Source organism: Leucoraja erinacea, chromosome 3 (genome assembly GCF_028641065.1).
Source record: "Leucoraja erinacea ecotype New England chromosome 3, Leri_hhj_1, whole genome shotgun sequence".
NCBI classification, from domain to species: Eukaryota; Metazoa; Chordata; class Chondrichthyes; order Rajiformes; family Rajidae; genus Leucoraja; species Leucoraja erinaceus.
In genome coordinates this window covers 17205930-17227350 of record NC_073379.1, presented here as the reverse complement: position 1 = coordinate 17227350, position 21421 = coordinate 17205930, and the positions used below count along the sequence as shown (strand labels likewise).

The window sequence follows — 21421 nt, the reverse complement described above, 5'->3', positions numbered from 1 at the left end:
ATTCATTCCCCAGACTGTTAATCTCTGCAGAAATTCTTTGTTATAAACTGTATATAGTGCTGGGTACATTTTAAAGCTCTAAAAAAAACCGTACCAAATTTAGAAAGCATCTCCTGCTGTTCTTCGCGACTGGAGAAGAGGATCTTCGGATTGAGGCCCTTTGTCATAAAGTTTTCCCAGGGTGGAAGGTTACTCCTGGAGTTCTCCTGAGGCTCCACCTCCACCTCCAGAGTTACTTGGAAGAGGTCGGGATATTTCTCCTGGATGTCGCATGCATCAAGATCATACCTGAAATACAGAACCACCACAATCAATTGACAACTAAGCCAAACCCACCATTTAGCTTGTGTAAGAAAGAACTGCAGATGCTGGTAAAATCGAAGGTAGACACAAAATGCTAGAGTAACTCAGCGGGTGAGGTAGCATCTCTGGAGAGATGGAAACGGCGACGTTTCGTGTCGTGTCGAGACCCTTCTTCAATCAGAAGAAGGGTCTCGACCCGAAACGTCGCTGATTCCTTCTCTCCAGAGATGCTGCCTCACCCGCTGAGTTACTCCAGCATTTTGTGTCTACCCACCATTTAGCTTTCTCCCAATGTGTTTTCCATGATGCTGGTTTAATTGAGATTCTGCATTTCCAATTGATATTGAAAAATTAGTACACCCATGGACCAGATATGTAGCCGATTCTAAGAGTGGCAAGAGCAGCCATAAAGTGGCTATGAAGGGTGAGTGATACATTTCCATAAGTGGCTTGTGATCCTGGGGCCGAATAGCCTACTCCTGCACCTATTTTCTATGTTTTTATGTTTCTATTTTCCTACCATCATCTGCTTTTATCAGTTATTTTCACGCTCTTCCATATCTCTAGACTCCCTCTCCCATGATTCTCAGGCTGAAGAAGGGTCTCAACCCAAAACCCCCGCCACCCATTTCCTCTCTCCAGAGATGCTGCCTGACCGACTGAATTACTTCAGCATTTTGTGTCCATCTTTCTTTTCTCTGAATATCAGCAGCAACCACAACAGACGATCATTTTAACTTTTAAAAAAATGAACTGATTCTTTATCAAACGCCCCGACTTAATGACACACTCTTCTGCGGAAGGGAAGAAACAACTTGGGTCCTAATGTATTCTTGCAAACATTTTTGTTGCAGTTTTCTGATTTTACCTTTGAAGAAAATAAGACATGTTTGGAATTCGCCCTCATGCGGTCATAAGGAATTGGAGTAGAATTAGAAAATTCGGCCCATCAAGTCTACTACGCCATTTAATTATGACTGATCTATCTCCCCCTCCTAACCCCATTCTCCTGCCTTCTCCCCATTACCTCTGACACCCGCACTAATCAAGAATCTGTATCTCTGCCTTAAAAATATCCACTGACTTGGCCTCCACAGCCTTCTGTGGCAACGAATTCCAGATTCACCACCCTCTGATTAAAGAAATTCTCCTCATCTCCTTCACAAAAGAACGTTCTTTAATTCTGAGGCTATGGCCTCTAGTTCTAGACCCTCCCACTAGTGGAAACATCCTCTCCACATCCACTCGATCCAAGCATCCATTATTCAATCTCTTTCAATGAGGTCTCCCCTCATTCTTCTAAACTCCAGCGAGTACAGGCCCAGTGCCGACAAACGCTCAGCATAGGTTAACTGACTCATTCCTGGGATCATTCTTGTAAATCTCCTCTGGACCCTCTCCAGAGCCAGCGCATCCTTCCTCAGATATGGTGCCCAGAATTGCTCACAATATTCCAAATGTGGCCTTATCAGCTCCTTATAGAGCCTCAACATTACATCCCTGGTTTTGTATGCAAGCCCTCTTGAAATAAATGCTGGCATGGAGTTTACTTTCTTTACTAACGATTCGACTTCAAGATTAACTTTTTGGGAATCATGCACCAGCACTCCCAAGTCCCTTTGCATCTCTGATTTCTGGATTCTCTCCCCATTGAGAACTTCAGAGTTACTGGTAGCTCTGAAGACTCTTACACAATGTTACTGTCCGAGTCAAACCCTCTGTATTATTACAATCCCAAAATGGGTTTGTTACTCCCTTTAAGGTTACAAAATATGAATAGGATTAACAAGAAGGAAGTCCGATTTCCATTTACTACAATACACCCTCAAAGCAAAGTAATAGAATAAACCAACAAAGAACGCACTGTCACTGCTCAAACAATCTCTGTCAGAGTTCATAGACAATAGACAATAGGTGCAGGAGTAGACCATTTGGCCCTTCGAGCCAGCACCGCCATTCAATGTGATCATGGCTGATCATCCCCAATCAGTACCCCGTCCTGCCTTCTCCCCATATCCCCTGACTCTGCTATTTTTAAGAGCCTTATTTAGCTCTCTCTTGAAAGCATCCAGAGAACCTGCCTCCACCGCCCTCTGAGGCAGAGAATTCCACAGACTCACCACTCTCTGTGAGAAAAAGTGTTTCCTTGTCTCCATTCTAAATGGCTTACTCCTTATTAATAAATTTCCCACATTTGCAACAAACCAACTGGTAATTTTAGAGGATAAAAACAAAAAGCTGGAGTAACTCAGTGGGTCAGTAAGCATCACTGCAGGAAAGGAATAGGTGACGTTTCGGGTCGAGACCCTTCTACAGAATTTAGAACATGGACCTATTATCCTACTTCTGAAATAAAAATTAATAAAACAGTTGGTGCAGGAAGGAACTGCAGGTGCTGGTTTAAACCGAAGGTGCTGGTTTAAACCGAAGATAGACGCAAAATGCTGGAGTACCACAACGGGACCGGCATCATCTCTGGAGAGAAGGAACGGGTGACGTTTCGAGTCTGAAGAAGGGTCTCGGCCCAAAATGTCACCCATTCCTTCTCTCCCAGAGATGCTGAGTTACGCCAGCATTTTGTGTCCATCTTTTGCTAGTGAGTAGCCACGAGTGTGAAAGATATTACACCTACACGCAAGTATATGAATCTCACTTCAAACCACTGAGAAATCCAACTCGGTAATTTATTTGTCCAACATGCGACACATTTTTCTCCTCCTGCATTTATTTTAAATTCAAGAACTTTAGCACGAGTTGTGACAAAAGGTTTTAGATTCCCGAGCTGCACATGGCCACTGCTGTGGTTTAACCCTCCAACACCGACTGCATACAAGTGCTCTGACATTGGAAGATTCCTATTGTTTGTTGCGACAATATAACAATACTTCTAGTTTTTAAGAGACCTGCTTACAGGGTTATCTTGAACTAGAGCCCTGGTGAGAAATTAACCCTGAGATAGTTCCTCCACAGCTCCAGTAACGGGGTGGGAAGATTGCAACCTTCACGTGGGTCCGCCCTGTTTCGACGAATGCAATCAACCCGGCGTGCACAATCAAATAAGATCAAATAGAACAAGTTGTCCTACAACTTTAGGCTGTGCACGCCATACGCAAGAAGAAGAAGCTCCAGTAAAAACTGCAAATCTGCCCACTTCAGGTATCAGGTTACACCTCATATATTATACACAGCTGATATAATTGCTGTATTATTTTCAATCACTGGGTGCAACACGGGCGGCACAGCATTGCAGCGGTAAAGTTACTACCTTACAGCGACAGATACCTGGGTTCGATCCCGACTACCGGTGCTGTCTGTACGGAGTTCGTACGTTCTGTCCGTGACTGCCCGGGTTTTCCCCGGGTGCTCCGGTTTCCTCCCACACTCCAAAGAAGTACCGGTTTGTAGGCTAATTGGCTTGGTAAATGTAAACAATGTCCCTAGTGTGTGCAGGATAGTGTTAGTGTGCAGGGATCACTGGCTGGCGCGGACTTGGTGGGCCGCGGGGCCTGTTTCTGCACTGTATCTCTTAAAAAAAAGCAATTTTGGCAACATTTCAGTCCAAAATCAACCCCATGCTACTCCTTCCAACAATCACATCACCCGCATCTCCCATCCTCAGAGCACCTCCCAGTCTGGCAACATATGTAAAAAATTATTGTAACAAATAAAAGGATTTAGATTACGTTCAGCTGCCCTTCGATGCTCCTGTACCAGAGTTCATGCACTAAAAATAACCTTGCGGCTTATCGCATTTAATGTCTCCGACCAGAGAAACCATCTGTGGTGATCTCAGGTGAGTTGAAACAAATCTCAGTTTCCTTAGCAATCACGCAAAACTTATTCCAGGTTCACAGCGCACGAGCATTCAGCAAAGTGGTCGGAATAAGGAACCGGATCCGAAGCGTCGCCTGTCCATGTTCTCCAGATATGCTGGCTGACCCGCTGATTTACTCCAGCACTTTGTGCTTTAATCTGGGTTTAGCGAAGTAGTTTGCCCGCTGAGACTGACATAACTACCCCATGGTATTAAGTCACGAGCCATGCCATTTCTTCTTAGAGTCATTGAGTGATACAGTGTGGAAACAGGCCATTCGGCACAACTTGCCCACACCACCAACATGTCCCAGCTACCTACACTAGTCCCACCTGCCTGCATTTGGTCCATATCCCTCCATACCTGTCTTATCCATGTACCTATCTTAACTGTTTCTTAAATGATGGGCTAGTCCCAGCCTCAACTACCTCCTCTGGCAGCTTGTTCCATACACCCACCACCCTTTGTGTGAAAAAGTTACCCCTCAGTTTCCTATTAAATCTTTTCCCCCTCACTGTGAACCTATGTCCTCTGGTCCTCAATTCCCCTCCTCTGGGCAAGAGACTCTGTGCATCTACCCAATCTATTCCTCTCCTAAAACCATTTCCTTTTTGCCATAAATCTAGTATGAATTGTAGTAGCAGCGCTGAAATTATCTTGTGAAATATTGAGACAACACCATTAATTTAACCGGCAATGACACTTAAGCAAATAAGTCCAGTATACCCTCTGCCCCTTTCCAACCCCAAGATCTACTCACATTAGGGTTGCCAACTTTCTCACTCCCAAATAAGGGACAAAAGGTCAGTATACGGGACAAATTCCCAACGGCAATTTGTTGACCGACTCAGCCGTGGCTGGGTGAATGATGAGTTGGCCCGGGTGCTGGACTGCACACAAAGCCCAGCCGGCGGGCCAGCTGTGGAGTTTTGGCCCAGGTGCGATGTCACGCGCAAAGTCTGGCACCCCATCCAACTCATGAACCGATGATCGGCCATGAGAAGGAGGGGTGGTGGTGTCGGCGGTAAGCTAAGATCCGAAGATCCGAAGGCTGCCAACCGACAGGGCCACGGGCAAGGTGCTGCTGGTGACTCCATGGGCTGGACTATGTCGGGACGGGTGAGGCAGGGCTGAACGCGGCGCTCCGGCCCAACAGTCCCCTCGACCCGTGTAATAGGAATCAAATATGAGACAAGGGCGGACAAACCTATTTAGCCCAAAAAGCAGGATGTCCCTGCTAATACCTGTCCCTGTTGGCAACCCTAACTCATGTTCGTGTTGAAATCTACCAATTTCTCTGTTAGTTCTGTTTTTCTCTGCTGTGTATTTAGACCATTTGCAGATTTCCTGGGCAGTGGGCAGGTGCTATAGACCTGCACGGGAAGGTAGACGCTCCCGCCCCCACGAGTCTCGGGCAGATGGGGCTCGTCAGCCTGGGAAGGCAGTCCATCTAGGAGAGGGAAAACTCTGATTTAAAACCTCCACTACCTTGTGGCCATATCCAGTCATGGAAAGGGCTCCAGGAGTAAACCTCAAGAAAATCCGGAGTCGGAGCCCCTAAGGCACTTCGTCGTTGTCTACAACCTCGCTCTGGCAGCTCCTGCGATGGCGCTGGTGCCAAACTGTAACGGCCCTGCTGTTCCTTTGGATCAATCAGCGACGTGAAGAGGGGGGACGTGCTGCATGGGCAACAGCCTGTCCTCCATATGACATCGCCCAGGCTTGCATCCGACCAGGATGCATCACCCATGGTCAGTCATAACCGAGGGGGGCCTACTACTACTGGATTTTCTTTAAATTCTACCAAGATCCCCAAACATTGATACAATTTTTTGTTGAGTTTCATTTATTATTGTCACGTGGACCGAGGTACAGTGAAAAGCTTTTGTTGCGTGCTACCCAGTCAGTGGAAAGACACCACATGATTACAATCAAGCTGTCCACAGTGTACAGATACAGGATAAAGGGAACAACGTTTAGTGCAAGATAAGGTCCGATTAAAGATAATTCGATAAAGGTTTCCAATGAGGTGAATGGGAGGTCAGGACTGCTCTCTAGTTGGTGAGAGGATGATTCAGTTGCATGATCAGATATTTTAAAAAAGTAATAATTTATTCCGCAAGCAAAAGACCTGCACACAATTTCAATTAATTTTATCATTTATTGGATGTTAGATTTCATCAAATGAAACCCCTCCCAATTATATTTATATTAAGTATCAAAGAAAATCAACCAAACCATTCTATATTTTATGAGACAGTTAAATTAGATAATTAAAGCCCAGTTCTTGCAATATTCTGAACAACAAATTAATGTCAAGTAATGATAAAACGATTCCTAGATAACTTAATTTGGCACAATGTGCTGATTTGTTGAAAATGTTGAAAAATTTACAGCGACCATACTGAGGCCACGACTTGTTCCCAGAATGCAGGAACTCCTCGCGACCATGAAGGAGACTCACCAGAGACCACCAGCGAACATGTGGCGAGCACAGAATCTCCTGCTCTCGCCTAAAAAGTTGCCTAAGTGGGATATGCCTATCCAATTTATTTTTAAATGATACCAATGAACCTGCCTCCACCACTTCCACTGGAAGCTCATTCCACACCGCTACCACTCTCTGAGTAAAAAAGTTCCCCCTCATATTACCCCTAAACTTCTGTCCCTTAATTCTGAAGTCATGTCCTCTTGTTTGAATCTTCCCTATTCTCAAAGGGAAAAGCTTGTCCACATCAACTCCTGTCTATCCCTCTCATCATTTTAATGACCTCTATCAAGTCCCCCCTTAACCTTCTGCGCTCCAGAGAATAAAGACCTAACTTATTCAACCTATCTCTGTAAATTAGTTGTTGAAACCCAGGCAACATTCTAGTAAATCTCCTCTGTACTCTCTCTATTTTGTTGACTACTTCTACATCAGTTCTACTTCTACTTCTACATCAGTTATTCACTGTCAATGGCAAGTGTACAGGTGAGAATGCAGACAGCTTTAACATGTGAATTTTATATCAGACTAACTTTCTGCGAATTCTCATGTGATGCCAAAATCAGCAGTGACATGAGAAATTTGTTGCACGTAAACAAACTTAAAAAGACTTACTTTGCAAACTTGACTGAGGTAGCATTTCTGGGCACAAATCCAGTGTGGAACTGAATCTGAAACATCTTCATTGAAGTCATCTGAAACAACAAATTGTCAGATCTTCGATCATCATCGCATTTTTCATTTGCCCATTATGGAAAATATATACCGCTCAGAAATCCTATTCAGACTGATCTAAATGCAGACTGCTGCACCACTAACACATCCTGCTGAAATGATGCTCCAATGGAAAGATACATTTACTGATGAACATTTTTAATGCACCAACACCTATTCACAATGCACCAGCAACAGACAGAGTATCCAGATCCCCATACACATTGTACTGACGATTCTTCAAAGTTCTCCAGAGACAAAGTGTAGGCTGGACGATCGTTTGGCTGAACACCTCCGCTCTTCTTCATCTTCTTTCGTGTCCATCTTGCCACAAATGTTGACCTCGCTGTCATCGTCCGTCTTGAACAGGACGCAAGCTTCCGGCGATAATCATTGGGAGCCATTACTTGTCGTAATAGATGATGGTGGTAGCAGAATTTGCTTCGGATAATTCCAGTTTCCAGCCCCGCGACGTGGAAGCTTCTGCCATGGGGCCGCACAGTCCGCCTAAACCTACCCGATTTCCCGGTTGTTAAACACATTAACTACCCCTCCCATTCCCATGCTAACCTTTCTGTCCTGGGCCTCCTCCACTGTCAGAGTGAGGCCCAACAACACACATTGGAGGAACAGCACCTCATATTTCGCTTGGACAGCTTACACCCCAGCGGGAGAGGCAGCGTCTCTGGAGAGAAGGAATGGGCGATGTTTCGGGTCGAGACCCTTCTTCAGACTGAACGTCTTGACCTGAAGTTGCCCATTCCTTCGCTCCAGAGATGCTGCCTCTCCCACTGAGTAAATCCAGCATTTTGTGTCAACCTTCGATTTAAACCAGCATCTGCAGTTCTTTCTCACAACCCAGTGGTATGGATATCAACATCTCTAACTTCAAGTAACCCTTGCTTTCCCTCTCTCCATCCCTCCCCCATCCTAGTTCTCTGACCAGTCTGACTGTCTTCTTGATTAAATTTTATCGCTATATGCTTCGTTGTCTCCTTCCCCTAGTTAACGATCTATTCTACGTTTCCTTGAGCTTCGTCCCCTTTGATGTCTCATTTTCACACTTTCCACATCTATCTCCCTCTCCCCTGAATCTCAGTATAAAGAAGGGTCTCGAACCAAAATGTCACCCATTCCTTCTATCCATAGATGCTATCCATAGATGAGTTACTCCAGCATTTTGTGTCTATCCTCAGTGTCTGCACATTCTTCAGAGTTAAGTGTACCTTTGCTTGCAGTCTTCCTCCAAGTGTTGATCTGGCGTGAAAGATCACGATAAGGACATCACCTTGGATACTTAAACTCAGTGGTATTATTGCCTTGCCATCTTCGACTTTAAATTCCCTGCAAGAAACAAATGTCAGATAATCCCTCACCTGCAGTACAACAAGGCACAATTCAAGTACAATACAATTTCTAAAATTCATTGGTCACAAAGCATGTGACACAGGGCACCCAGCACGCTGCTCGGCAGAGGATCCCAGCACACAGGGGCCTGGAGGGAGCGAGCCAGCCACCGGTTGGAGGACCCAGTGGACCACGGCCTACAGGGTGAGTGCTGCCCAGACGGCACGTGCTCGTCCCCCGCGGCCGAACTCAGGACCGGCAAAGCTGCAGTGGCAAGGCTGTCGTCCCTGCGGCTCATATTGTCCGTGCTGAACCTGATGCCAGGTTCAACTAATCTCTTCTGTCGGCAGGGGATTCATATCCCTCCATTCATAGAAATATAGAAAATAGGTGCAGGAGGAGGCCATTCGGCCCTTCAAGCCAGCACCGCCATACATTGTGATCATGGCTGATCGTTCCTAATCAATAACCCGTGCCTGCCTTCTCCCCATATCCCTTGACTCCACTAGCCCCTAGAGCTCTATCTAACTCTCTCTTAAATCCATCCAGTGATTTGGCCTCCACTGCCCTCTGAGGCAGGGAATTCCATAAATTCACAACCCTCTGGGCGAAAAAGTTTTTTCTCACCTCAGTCTTAAATGGCCTCCCCTTTATTCTAAGACTGTGGCCCCTGGTTCTAGACTCACCCAACATTGGGAACATTATTCCTGCATCGAGCTTGTCCAGTCCTTATATACCTTGCATACCCATGTGCCTATCTCAAAGCATCTTAAGCGCCACTTTTCCGGGCCTACGTCCCAGCCCACCTGTTCCTGGAGGGGGAACACGCGGTGTGCACGGGGACTATGGAGGCCTTCTGTGAACGCTGGTTGCCACGGGAGGTCGAGTGTATTGTTGATAAAGTTGGCGATATATTAATCTGATGACCCTGTGTTTGTAAACTGTCAATATAGGCAGTCTTTGATCATGTTTATAGTCTGTATTTTTATTTTCTGAATAAAAGTATTTGTATAATTTTTAAAAACAATCATATCTGCCTCCACCACCACCCCATGGCAGCATGTTACAGGTACCCTACCCGTCCCCGGAGAACGGAGACCGGGAGGTCAGGGCCGGCAACAATAACAATGGATGCATCGGGCGAGGAGCAAGGCCGGTCGGAGAGGGACCAGTGGTCCGACCTACCTACAAGGTCAGCTACGGGAGGGCGATAATGGTGGACGGGTGAGGAGAGGTCCAAGCTACGGCTGGAAGTCCGCTACAGCCTGGGGCTTGCCTGGCATAAGAACCGCTCAAACAAATTCAGCGTGGACTGGATTTTGAAAATGGTGCACAAACACAGCGCCTCTTGCACGTGTGCTTAATAAACTATTTCTGTACACTTGCTAATCATGGATATGTTTAGATATGACAATATTGGATTAGACTGTATGTGAGAAATAAATTTCACTGTGCGTTTATACATGTGACGATAAAAGCACCATTGAACCATTGTATCACAGAACATGTAATATAGAACAGTTCAGCACGGGAGCAGGCCCTTCAGCCCATCATACCCATGCCAAACATGATGCCAGGTTAAAGTAATCTCCTCTGTCCGCAGGGGACACATATCCCCTGCCTCCACCACCATCCCTGGCAGCGTGTTCCAGGTACCCAGCATCCTCTGCGTAACAAGCAGTTGGGCAATACATTGCCCCACTCATCTTCGAGTGGGTCCGTCAATTTAGTCACGCCCCTTTGGGATAATAACAATTTAATATTTTCAAATCAATGAGACTGAAACAGAAATTGCGGAGGCAGAGAAAGGTTGTCATGGGATACTGGAACAAGGCAGGAGAATGGGGTTGGGAGGCAGAGATAGATCGGCCATAATTGAAGGGCGGAGAAGACTTGATGGGCCGAATGGCCTAATTCTGTTCCTATCCCTTATGACCAGATGAGAAAGTGGCAATAGACTGCAAATAACAAAATAACCAGTCTGCATTTACCTCAGTTTATCATATTCTTCGGAGGTGGTCACCACCCGCTCATCGCCGACATATATCTCACAAAATGGCCGACAGGCATTGCGTTGTTTGTTAAATAGAGGAACTGGTGTCATCACAATGGACTTGATCAGGATGCATTTGTTATGTGGGATTATCGGTTCTTCTGCCATCATGTCGCACATGTATTCCACATACCTATGAAACACAAGGGGCAGGATACAAACACTGAGTGACATTGTGATAAACTACGAAGGGAGACAAAAATGCTAGAGAAACTCAGCGGATGAGGCAGCATCCATGGAGCGAAGGAAATAGGCAACGTTTCGGGTCAAGACCCTTCTTCGGACTACTGTGATAAACTACAGTCATCAACACAGGAAGGTGGTTCACTTTCTGACAATTTATGCATGGTCTGGAACACCAGCTTACTGAGTTTACCCAAGGTCTCGCTCATATTCAATAGCAATAATTATTACTGAAATTAAAAGAATGGTTTCAGGTATTTTGAACATTTGAAACATATAAGATTGTTAAGGGTTTGGACACGCTAGAGGCAGGAAACATGTTCCCGATGTTGGGGGAGTCCAGAACCAGGGGCCACAGTTCAAGAATAAGGAGTAAGCCATTTAGAACGGAGACAAGGAAACACTTTTTCTTGCAGAGAGTGGTGAGTCTGGTGAGGGCGGTGGTGGCAGGTTCTCTGGATGCTTTCAAGAGAGAGCTAGATAGAGCTCTTAAAAATAGCGGAGTCAGGGGATATGGGGAGAAGGCAGGAACGGGATACTGATTGAGGATGATCAGATATGATCACATTGAATGGCGGTGCTGGCTCGAAGGGCCGAATGGCCTACTCCTGCACCTATTGTCTATTGTATATAGTCTATTGTCTATTTCAATATAGCACACGGTCTTCACTTGTTTCCCTTTTATAACTAGAGGTGAAGTAAGACGAAGACTCACACTTGGAATTATTTGCTACACTTCCATTCCAAATCTCTATTTCCCTCGTCATCCAAGCTTCCTTACGTTTGCCTGTCTTGCCCTTCACTCCAACAGGGACATGCATATTTTGAGCTCTTGTCAGCACACTTTTAAAAACATCCCACTTTCCTGACGTTCCTTTTCCTGCAAGCAAAGGAACGCCAATCAACACGAGCGAGTCCCTCTCTCATACCCCCAACGTTGGCCTTACCCGAATTTAGCATTTTAACGCGCGGGCCCTCTCTGTCCCTATCCATAACTATCTTAAACCTAATCGAACAGTGATCACTGGTCCCAAAAAACTCCTCCACGAACACTTCATCCACTCGCACTTCCCAATTTCCAAAGACTAGATCAAGTGTTGCCCTCTTACACATGGGGACCTCTACATACTGCTGGAGTAAACTCTCCTGAACACTTTTGACAAATTGCACCCGGTCTAAACATTTTACACTATGATATTCCCAGTCTATATTGGGAAAGTTAAAATCCCCAACTACAACAACCTTATTTGACCTGCAGCTGTCTGCAATCTCCTGGCATGTTTGCTCTTCTAATTCCCGTTGACTATTCGGGGGTCTGTAGTACACCCCCGACAAGGTGATCATCCCTTTCTTGTTCCTCAGCTCTACCAATATAGCCTCACTAGACGAACCGTCTGTAATGCCACCTTGAACCACTGCCGTGACATCCTCCGTAAACAATAACACAACCTCTCCCCCCCCACCAGTCCACCCCCCACCCCCCCTCTTTTATCCTCACCTCTGTCTCTCCTGAAGCACCCGTACCCCGGAACTTTGATGTGCCAATCCTGCTCTTCTCTTAACCAGTCGCTCGTACCTATCCATGCCCTGAGGTAATCTGCCTTAACGCGTCAGGTCCCTTGCATTAAAATAAGTGCAATTCAAACCAACATTCCCTCCTCGCTCTCTGCCTTTTTCCACCGCCCCACCCTTGGTGCAACAGTGATAACCACCTTGTGCTCTCTTCAACATAGCAACAAACTGCAATCCTTCATTCAACTATGCCTGGTCAATGTCGATACAATACAATATGATAGAACTTCATCCCAGGAGGGAAATTGGTCTGCCAACTGTCATAAAACACAAGATACAGTAAATGGAAAACTAAAGTAACGAGTCAGTCTACCCCACGACAGAAGGGGGAGGAGTTGTACAGTTTGATAGCCACAGGGATGTTGCATCCATCATCCATCTTGGTGGAACCAGTCACACCCTCTTTACAAAGTCAACGTTACAAAGCCACCTCGCGCTTCACGCGCGTTTGATTTACGCCTTTTTGTAATAACGCACTTGTTCGTTTCATTCCAAAGCCCAATTTTACACACTAGTATTTTTTAAATGACCCGCTCAAATGTACACTAGGCAGCGTTGTTTGAGTTTAGTTCATTGTCGCGTGTACCGAGGTGCAGTGGAAAGCTTTTCTTTTGTGCTAACCAGTCAACGGAAAGAGAATACATGATTACAATCGAGCCATCCACAGCGTACAGATACACGATAAAGGGAATCACGTGAATAACAATACTACAAGGCAAAGTTCAGTAAAGTCCGATCATAGATCGCCCGAGGGTCTACAATGAGGTAGATAGTGCTCTCTAATTATTGGCAAGAAGGTTCAGTTTCCCGATAGCAGCTGGAAAAAACTGTCCCTGAATTTGGATGTGTGCGGTTTCATACTTGCCTGATGGGAGAGGGCGTATATGTTTAATTTATAGGTTTTTGAATTACAAGCCGGATTTTTCAAGAATGTAACTGCCGTGCAAAACGTGAGGTGCCTGTATTATGAATTTTAAAAGTGCGTACCTTTTGTGGGAAGCCCAGATACCGGGTGGTGACCTCTTCATACTGAACATGTACACGGCAGCTTCAGCCGTGGTGAAGAGGCGGCAAAAGCAGAGGAAGGAACAGACTACCACTGCGGATGCTGCTCGGCCATCCTGTGGTGAAAGATTTCAATCATACGTTCATGTCCATAAGTCATAGGAGAAGAAGCAGGCCATTTGGCCCATCAAGTCTACTCTACCATTCAATCATGGCTGGTCTATCTTTCCCTCTCAACCCCATTCTCCTGCCTTCTCCCCATAACCCTTGACATCCGTACCAATCAAGAATCCGTCAATCTCTGCATTCACGGGAGGTACGGAGGCACCGATACAGGCCCTTCGGCCCACCGAGTCTGCACTGACCAGTGATCCCCGCATATTAACACTAGCCTTCACACATTAGGGACAATTTACACTTATACCAAGCCAATTAACCTACAAACCTGTACGTTTTTGGTGTGTGGGAGGAAACCGAAGATCTGGGAAAAAACCTACGCAAGTCACGGGGAAAACGTACAAAGTTTATGTTTGTGAAAAACACCCAACTCTGTGTATCTGCTTTCTCCCTCAATTCAGAATGTTTTTCTCCTCCTTCAAGCACAGATTTTACGGGGGAAAAAACACTGTCCCACAAATGATAATGGATAAATCAAAGATTTTTTAATCTGCTCTTAAAGAAATATTTCACTGATTAGTTTAAATTGTTCTTAACCTTGAAAAAATATTTGGGAAACATTTATACAGCCATATCAGCTCATCAATCCAAAACATAACCATTATCCAATTGTCTCCTATGTATTCAAGGCTTTTTGGCTCCAAACCCGCCCAAATGTTCAAATCAAGACCTGTTTATAGGAACAACCTTTTCTGACAAGCCTTCAGTCGGAGCTTTACCAATATTAGCCCGTCCTCCTGTCCCAAATGAAATGAATGAAAATAATTTTCTATTCCTTTTGCACTTCTTAATAAAAATTACCTCTTAAGTAGTGTTGTTCCAACAAACAATTTACGATCTGATCGTGATACATATGGAAACAGACCCTTCGGCCCAACTAGCCCACACCGACCAACATGATCCATCTACACTAGTCCCATCTGCCTGCGTTTGGCCCATATCACTCCAAACCTGTCCTATCCATGTACCTGTCCAATTGTTTCTTCAACGTTGGGATAGTCCCAGCCTCCACTACTTCCTCTGGCAGCTTGTTCCGTACACCCACTACCCTTTGTGTGAATAGGTTACCCCTCAGATTCCTATTAAATCTTTCCCCCTTTACCTTAAACCTATGTCCTCTGATTCTCGATTCACCTACTCTGGTCAAGAGACTCTGTGCATCTACCTGATCTATTCCTCTCATGATTTCATACACTTCTATAAGATCCCCCTCATCCTCCTGTGCTCCAAGGAGTCCCAGCCTACTCAGCCTCTCCCTATAACATGGTGCCCAGAACTGAACACAATACTCTAAATGCGGCCTCACCAATGTCTTATATAACTGCAACATGACCTCCCATCTTCTATGCTCAATACGCTGACTGGCGAAGGCCAATGTGCCAAAAAATGATGCATCACAAATACAAGTTTTGTACTACTCACAAGGCAATGGACAACACAAATATTCTTTGTATCTTGCTTCAACCACAAGTGCATATTCTTGCAAATGTTGTACAGATTTTGCAGACTTGGGGCACGTCTCGTAGGCCAACCGCATTCCGAAACCTAGCATTACAAGAACAAAGAACATGCTTTAAACAAACCACTCCTGTGCTTTACTGAAACCATGCAGTATATCATGCAGTGAATGTAAATGTCACCACGTTAGATTAACTTTGTTCAGAAATTCAAAGATCTCATATATAGAAATAATTAACCTTAGTTGCTGGTTTATAACAAAGATAAGCACAAGCTAGTGGAGTAACTCAAAGATTACATCACAAAGAAATAAAGAACTCCATATGCTGGTTTATAACAAAGATCGGCACAAAGTGTTGGAGTAAATCAGCGGGTCAAGCAGCATCTGTGGAGAAAAAGGATAGGTTACGTTTTGGATCGGGACCCTACTTCAGAAGGCTTTCAACACAAAATATCACCTATAGTTTTTCTGCATAGTTGTTGCCTAACCCTCTGAGTTACTCCAGCACTTTGTGTCTATCTTACTGAGAGCTAGTGGAAACAATGGTTAAAATGGAGTTGTTTTGGTGGCAGTGCTGTTGTGCTGGGTACCTGGTGCATATCCATGTCGACAACTGGTGCTCACACAGCAGTAAATGCCCATGGCTCAGTATGTAGAGGCTGCCTGTGCAAGTTGGCATTCATCAGGTGACCTTGGGCAAGCGATGCCAACACTCAGTGGGTCAGGGCTGCCCCCTGGCTGGCGTGGTGAGTTCGGCCACTGCCGGGGACTGCCCCATGGACTGATCGACTGCGGGGGTTCTCTCTCATCACCTCCCTTCGGATGTAATGAAAGCTACTCCCTCCCCGTCTTCTGCTGGATACACAGCTCCATCCAGCTGTTAGTTTCTCCATGGTTTGAGCCTGAGACCAGGGAGAAATCTGCATGCAACAGGGAGCTGCAAAGCCAAGCGCGCGAGGCGAGACGAGAATATGCTGGAATTTTATGAATATCTGTACAGACAATACAATACAATACCGTTTATTGACATTTGAACCTCTAATGAAGTTCATACGAAATTTGGTTTCTGCAGTCATACGACAAGAAAATAACCTATCTTTTGGGACCCTTCTTTAGACTGAAGAAGAGTCCCAACCCAAAACGTCAAAGAACATACGTGTCCTTCATAAACATTTTTATGTTCTTGATCCATCATTGCGTATAAAAGATAGGAAAGCTCCAGCGTTAAACAATGACATAAATCCCTAAGGAATAAAAGTTCCTTGTATTGATTCTTCGCAGTTGGTAGCACTGCAAATATTCATTAAAATTCCAACATATAATTTTTAAGATATTTGAATTTGAAACTTTAATAACAGAGAATATAATAATAATAATAATAATAATAATCATATATTTTATTGTCATTGCACATCAGTGCAACGAGATATCCAGTTCCTTATGAAATGAAACTGGACAATGCCTATTAGTGCTGCAAGCTTTAAAAGTATTGTCATAGGCAGAGCAAATAACCCAGACAAGAGAAGTCTGAAGAAGGGTCTTGACCCGAAACGTCACCTATTCCTTCGCTCCATAGATGCTGCCTCAACCGCTGAGTTTCTCCAGCATTTTTGTCTATCTTCGATTTTTCTAACATCTGCAGTTCCTTCTTAAACACCCAGACAAGCGAGTTAATCTTCCTTTCTCACAGGTTTTAGTAGAATCAGGCCATTTGGCCCATAGTGTTTACTCTGCCATTCAATCCTGGCTGAACTCTGCCTCCTAATCCCATTCTCCTGCCTTCTCCCCATAACCCTTGACACCAGTTCTAATCTAGAATTTGTCTATCTCTGCCTTAAATATATCCACTGACTTGACCTCCACAGCCCTCTGTGGCAATGAGTTCCACAGATGAACTACCCTCTGACTAAAGAAGTTTCTCCTCACCTCCTTTCTAAAAGAGCGCCCTTTAATTCTGAGGCTATGACCTCTGGTCTTAGACTCTCCCACCAGTGGAAACATCCTTTCCACATCCACTCTATCTATGCCTTTCATTATTCTGTAAGTTTCAATGAGATCTCCACTCAACCCTCTAAACTCCAGCGAGTACAGGCCCAGTGCTGTCAAACGCTCATCATAGACTCACCCACTCCTTCCTGGAATCATTCCTGTAAACCTCCTCTGGACCCTCTCCAGAGCCAGCACATCCGTCCTCAGATATCGGGCCCAGATTTGTTCATAGTATTCCAAATGCGGCCTAACCAGCGCCTTACAGAGCTCCAGCATTACATCACTGTTTTTGTATTCCAGTCCTCTTGATATAAATGCTAGCATTGAATTTGCCTTCCTTACCACTGATTAGACTTGCAAATTAGCTTTTTTTGGAGTCCTGCACCAGCACTCCCAAGTCCCTCCTCAATTTCAACATTAAAGCAAATAATGCTTCAAAAAATAATCTTCACTGCTAATACCCTCGAAGGTCGACAGAACAGTTTCCAAGTTCAAGAGCAAGCAACAGTAAACCTATTAATAAAACCAAAGGCATAAATATCATTTTTTTCTCTAAACAGGGAGCCAACAGATATCTAGAAGTGATTATAATAGGGGGACATTCACTGAAATGGTTTCAGGCTGAATTTGTGATAAGAATTAAAATTGCATTTCTATTATACCATTTTATTCAAATCCAAAACAACATTTGAGATATTTTATGTCCATAGATTCTGATACAGAATTCTTAATTATAAAGATTTCTCCTTTGCATTCATTACATTACACATACCCTGTCGCTAAGCAGTCATTTTAATTTTGATTCACAAAAGATTTGATGGATGCATCATTGAAAACAAAAAAAGGGGGGGGTTTGAGGTTGGATACAGAAAAACAAAGTTAGATAACTAGCAGTAGAAACAAAGAACGGCAGACACTGGTTTATACCAAAGATGGACACAAAGTGCTGGAGTAACTCAGCGGGTCAGGCAGCATCTCTAAAGAAAAAGGATGGGTGACGTTTCTGGTCGGGTCGGGATCCTTCTGCATTCCCAAGCTGCAGAAGGGTCCTGGCCCGATCGGAAACGTCACTCACCCTTTTCCTCCACTGACTTATTCCAGCACTTTAGTGTCTATCTTGGGTAATAAGTACTTTTTCTCTCCTCCCACCTCCAGGAATGCCCACAACAGGTCAGTGGATACGATTTAGCCGCCAAGTGTTGAACATTTTTCAACGTGCAGCTAGTCGATTGTTCTATTATTCATTAACTTGAGCAACAAAATATAAAGAAAACCCCACAGCCAAGGGTCTCGACCCGAAACGTTGCCTATTTCCTTCGCTCCATAGATGCTGCCTCACCTGCTGAGTTCCTCCAGCATTTTTGTCTGCCACCAAAGGAGGAAGGCAACTTTAAATTTGCTCGAAGATAGACACAAAATGCTGGAGTAACTCATAGGGACAGGCAGCATCTCTGGAGAGAAGGAATGGGTGACGTCACCCATTCGTTCTCTCCAGAGATGCTGCCTGTCCCGCTGAGTAAAACCCCTGTCCCACGGTACGAGTTCATTCCAAGAGCTCTCCCGAGTATGCCCTGATTCGAACTTGGAGATTTATGGTAATGGCCGCTCGTCGGTACTCGGGGCTCTCGTGGACATTTTTCAACATGTTGAAAAATCTACACAAATCTTCCCAAGCTTACCTGCCGTTAGCGAGTCTTCCCGATTACCTGCCGTTAGCATTACGAGCCTCTAAGAGACGTCCCCGAGCTCCGACATATCTGCTACGTTCATTCTCCGTGCTTACCACGAGTTGGAAAGTTTTTTTAACTCGGGAGCGCTCTTGAATGAACTCGTACCGTGGGACAGGTCTTTTACTCCAGCATTTTGTGTCTATCTTCGGTGTAAACCAGCATCTGCAGTTCCTTCCTACACACACTTTAATCATATTCATAATCATTTGCATTCACATTTATGACACATACCCTGTTATGGAATCTGGATGATCTGTACGAGCGCTGAGAGAGATTATAAACAGCATAATGACCTGGATGCCGGGAATCTAGAAACAACCTGACATCTTCAATGTTATTCTTGATGGCCGACTCCACACCCTCAGCTGGAAACGACATAACTGTGGGAAAAGTTGAGACATTTTACAAATACTTGGCACCAAACTGCAGGGCTTGTGAATTGCAAATGATTTAAATGACACCAGAACTTATTAATCACATTACTGACTAGCACTCCATGGTGGCCATATTATCCTCTGTGGAAAACATTTATGCAAAAATTGTAATTAGAATGTCGACTCTATAATTACTGCTCCATTTTCTTTTGAGATTGTTCAGAATATACTTGCTGTAAATCACCCACTGATGGCAGCTTTGCCAAATTTTAATTGCAGTAATTGTGTGTTTTCAGAAGCATTTTCCGCAAAGTTTTTCTCAAATGGGCATGAGGGCATAAGTCATAGGAGCAGAATTAGGCCATTCGTCCCATCACGTCTGCCATTCAATCATGGCTGATTTATCTGTCCCCCCCTAACCCCAATCTCCTGCCTTCCCCCCATAACCTCTGACACCCGTATTAATCAAGAATCGACCTATCTCTACCTTAAAAATATTCACTGACTTTGCCTCCACAGCCTTCCGAGTCAAAGAATTACACAGATTCACCATCCTCTGACTAAAGAAATTCCCCTCCCCATCTTCTCCCTAAAGACATTCATTAATTCGGAGGCTACGACCTCTTGTCCCAGGCTCTCCCATTAGTGGAAACATCCTCTCCACATCCACTCCATCCAAGCCTTTCACTATTCGGAAAGTTTCAACGAGATCCTCCCTCATCATAAGATCATGTGACAGGAGTAGAATTAGGCCATTCGGCCCATCAAGTGTACCCCCCCCCCCCCCCATTGTATCGTGGCTGATCGATCTCTCCCTTCGAATCCCATTCTCCTACCTTCTCTCCATAACCCCTGACACCCATCCTAATCATGAATCTATCTATCTCTGCCTTAAAAATATCCATTGACTTGGCCTCCACAGCCTTCTGTGGCAATGAATTCCACAGATTCACCACCCTTCATCCTTCTAAACACTGGCGAGTACAGGCCCAGTGCCATCAAATGTTCCATCGTATGTTAACCTACTCATCCCCGAGATCATTCTTGAAAACCTTGCTCGATAAATGCTTGCGGCTCATGTTAGATCAACATTTCATGAATCGCGCAAAAATGGAAGCGATCTCATCGAGACTTCAGATTTAACTTCCAACGTCAATCGGAGTTGTTGCAAACACACTGATAAGTGGAAGTATTTGCTTCAAGAGTCAAGAGGGTTTTATCTTCATCCTTCCCGAAACGGACAATAAAATTCTTACTTGCAGCAGCGGAATAACAGGTTTGCAATTACAGTACAATGGATAATATAACAAACAACATTAAAAAGTTCAATAAATTAAAGAAACAACATTACGCAGAAACAAAACAAGGTCCAAAGTCTATCGTGGAACCTTGGCAGCTCGTAGTTCAGAGTTTAGTTGGAGTCCTTAGTGTTCAATAGTCTGATGGTTGTTGGGAAGCAGCCACTCCTAGATCTTACAGTTTTTAGACTCATTTTCCTTCTTCCTGAGGGTAGGAATGAAGTGAGAGCATTGTCTGGGTTGCATAGGTCCTTGATGATGCTGGCTGTCTTTTTGAGACAGCGCCTTTATAGATCCCTTTGATGGCGGGGAAGTTAGTACCCGTGATGGACCGGGCAGAGTTCTCCACATAATATCCAGAATATCAAATTTTGGGAGAGCTTGACGTCCCAACAAGCACATGGATAAAAAAGGTTTTTGAGGAATATGGGCCAAATGCAGGCAGGTGGGACTAGTGTACATGGGGCATCTCCATCGGCATGAGCTAGTTGGGCCAAAGGGCCTGTTTCCGTGCTTACATAGAAACATAGACAATAGGTGCAGGAGTAGGCCGTTCGGCCCTTCGAGCCAGCACCGCCATTCAATGTGATCATGGCTGATCATCCACAATCAGTACCCCGTTCCTGCCTTCTCCCCGCATCCCTTGATTCCGCTAGCCCTAAGAGCTCTCTCTAACTCTCTTTTGAATGCATTCAGTAAATCGGCCTCCACTGCCTTCTGAGGCAGAGAATTCCACAAATTCCCAACTCTCCGGATGAAAATGTTTTTCCTCATCTCAGTCCTAAATGGCCTACGACTTATTCTTAAACTGTGGACCCTGGTTCTGGATTCCCCCAACATCGGGAACATGTTTCCTGCATCTAGCCTGTCCAATCCCATAATAATTGTATATGTTTCTATAAGATTCCCTCTCAT

General features: G+C 44.7%; 1 protein-coding gene across 3 annotated transcripts in view; it reads right to left on the bottom strand.

Moving 5' to 3' along the window:
- gak (cyclin G associated kinase) overlaps positions 1-21421 on the bottom strand; it is a 118097-nt gene that overhangs the window by 33307 nt on the left and 63369 nt on the right. For all 3 annotated transcript variants that reach the window (XM_055632218.1, XM_055632219.1, XM_055632217.1), the window contains exons 13-19: positions 19066-19214; positions 15079-15201; positions 13462-13595; positions 10658-10852; positions 8546-8663; positions 7221-7300; positions 95-288 (exon numbers count right to left, since the gene is read on the bottom strand). In XM_055632218.1, the coding sequence (XP_055488193.1) occupies positions 95-288; positions 7221-7300; positions 8546-8663; positions 10658-10852; positions 13462-13595; positions 15079-15201; positions 19066-19214 (993 nt within the window). The remainder of the gene's footprint in view (positions 1-94; positions 289-7220; positions 7301-8545; positions 8664-10657; positions 10853-13461; positions 13596-15078; positions 15202-19065; positions 19215-21421) is intronic.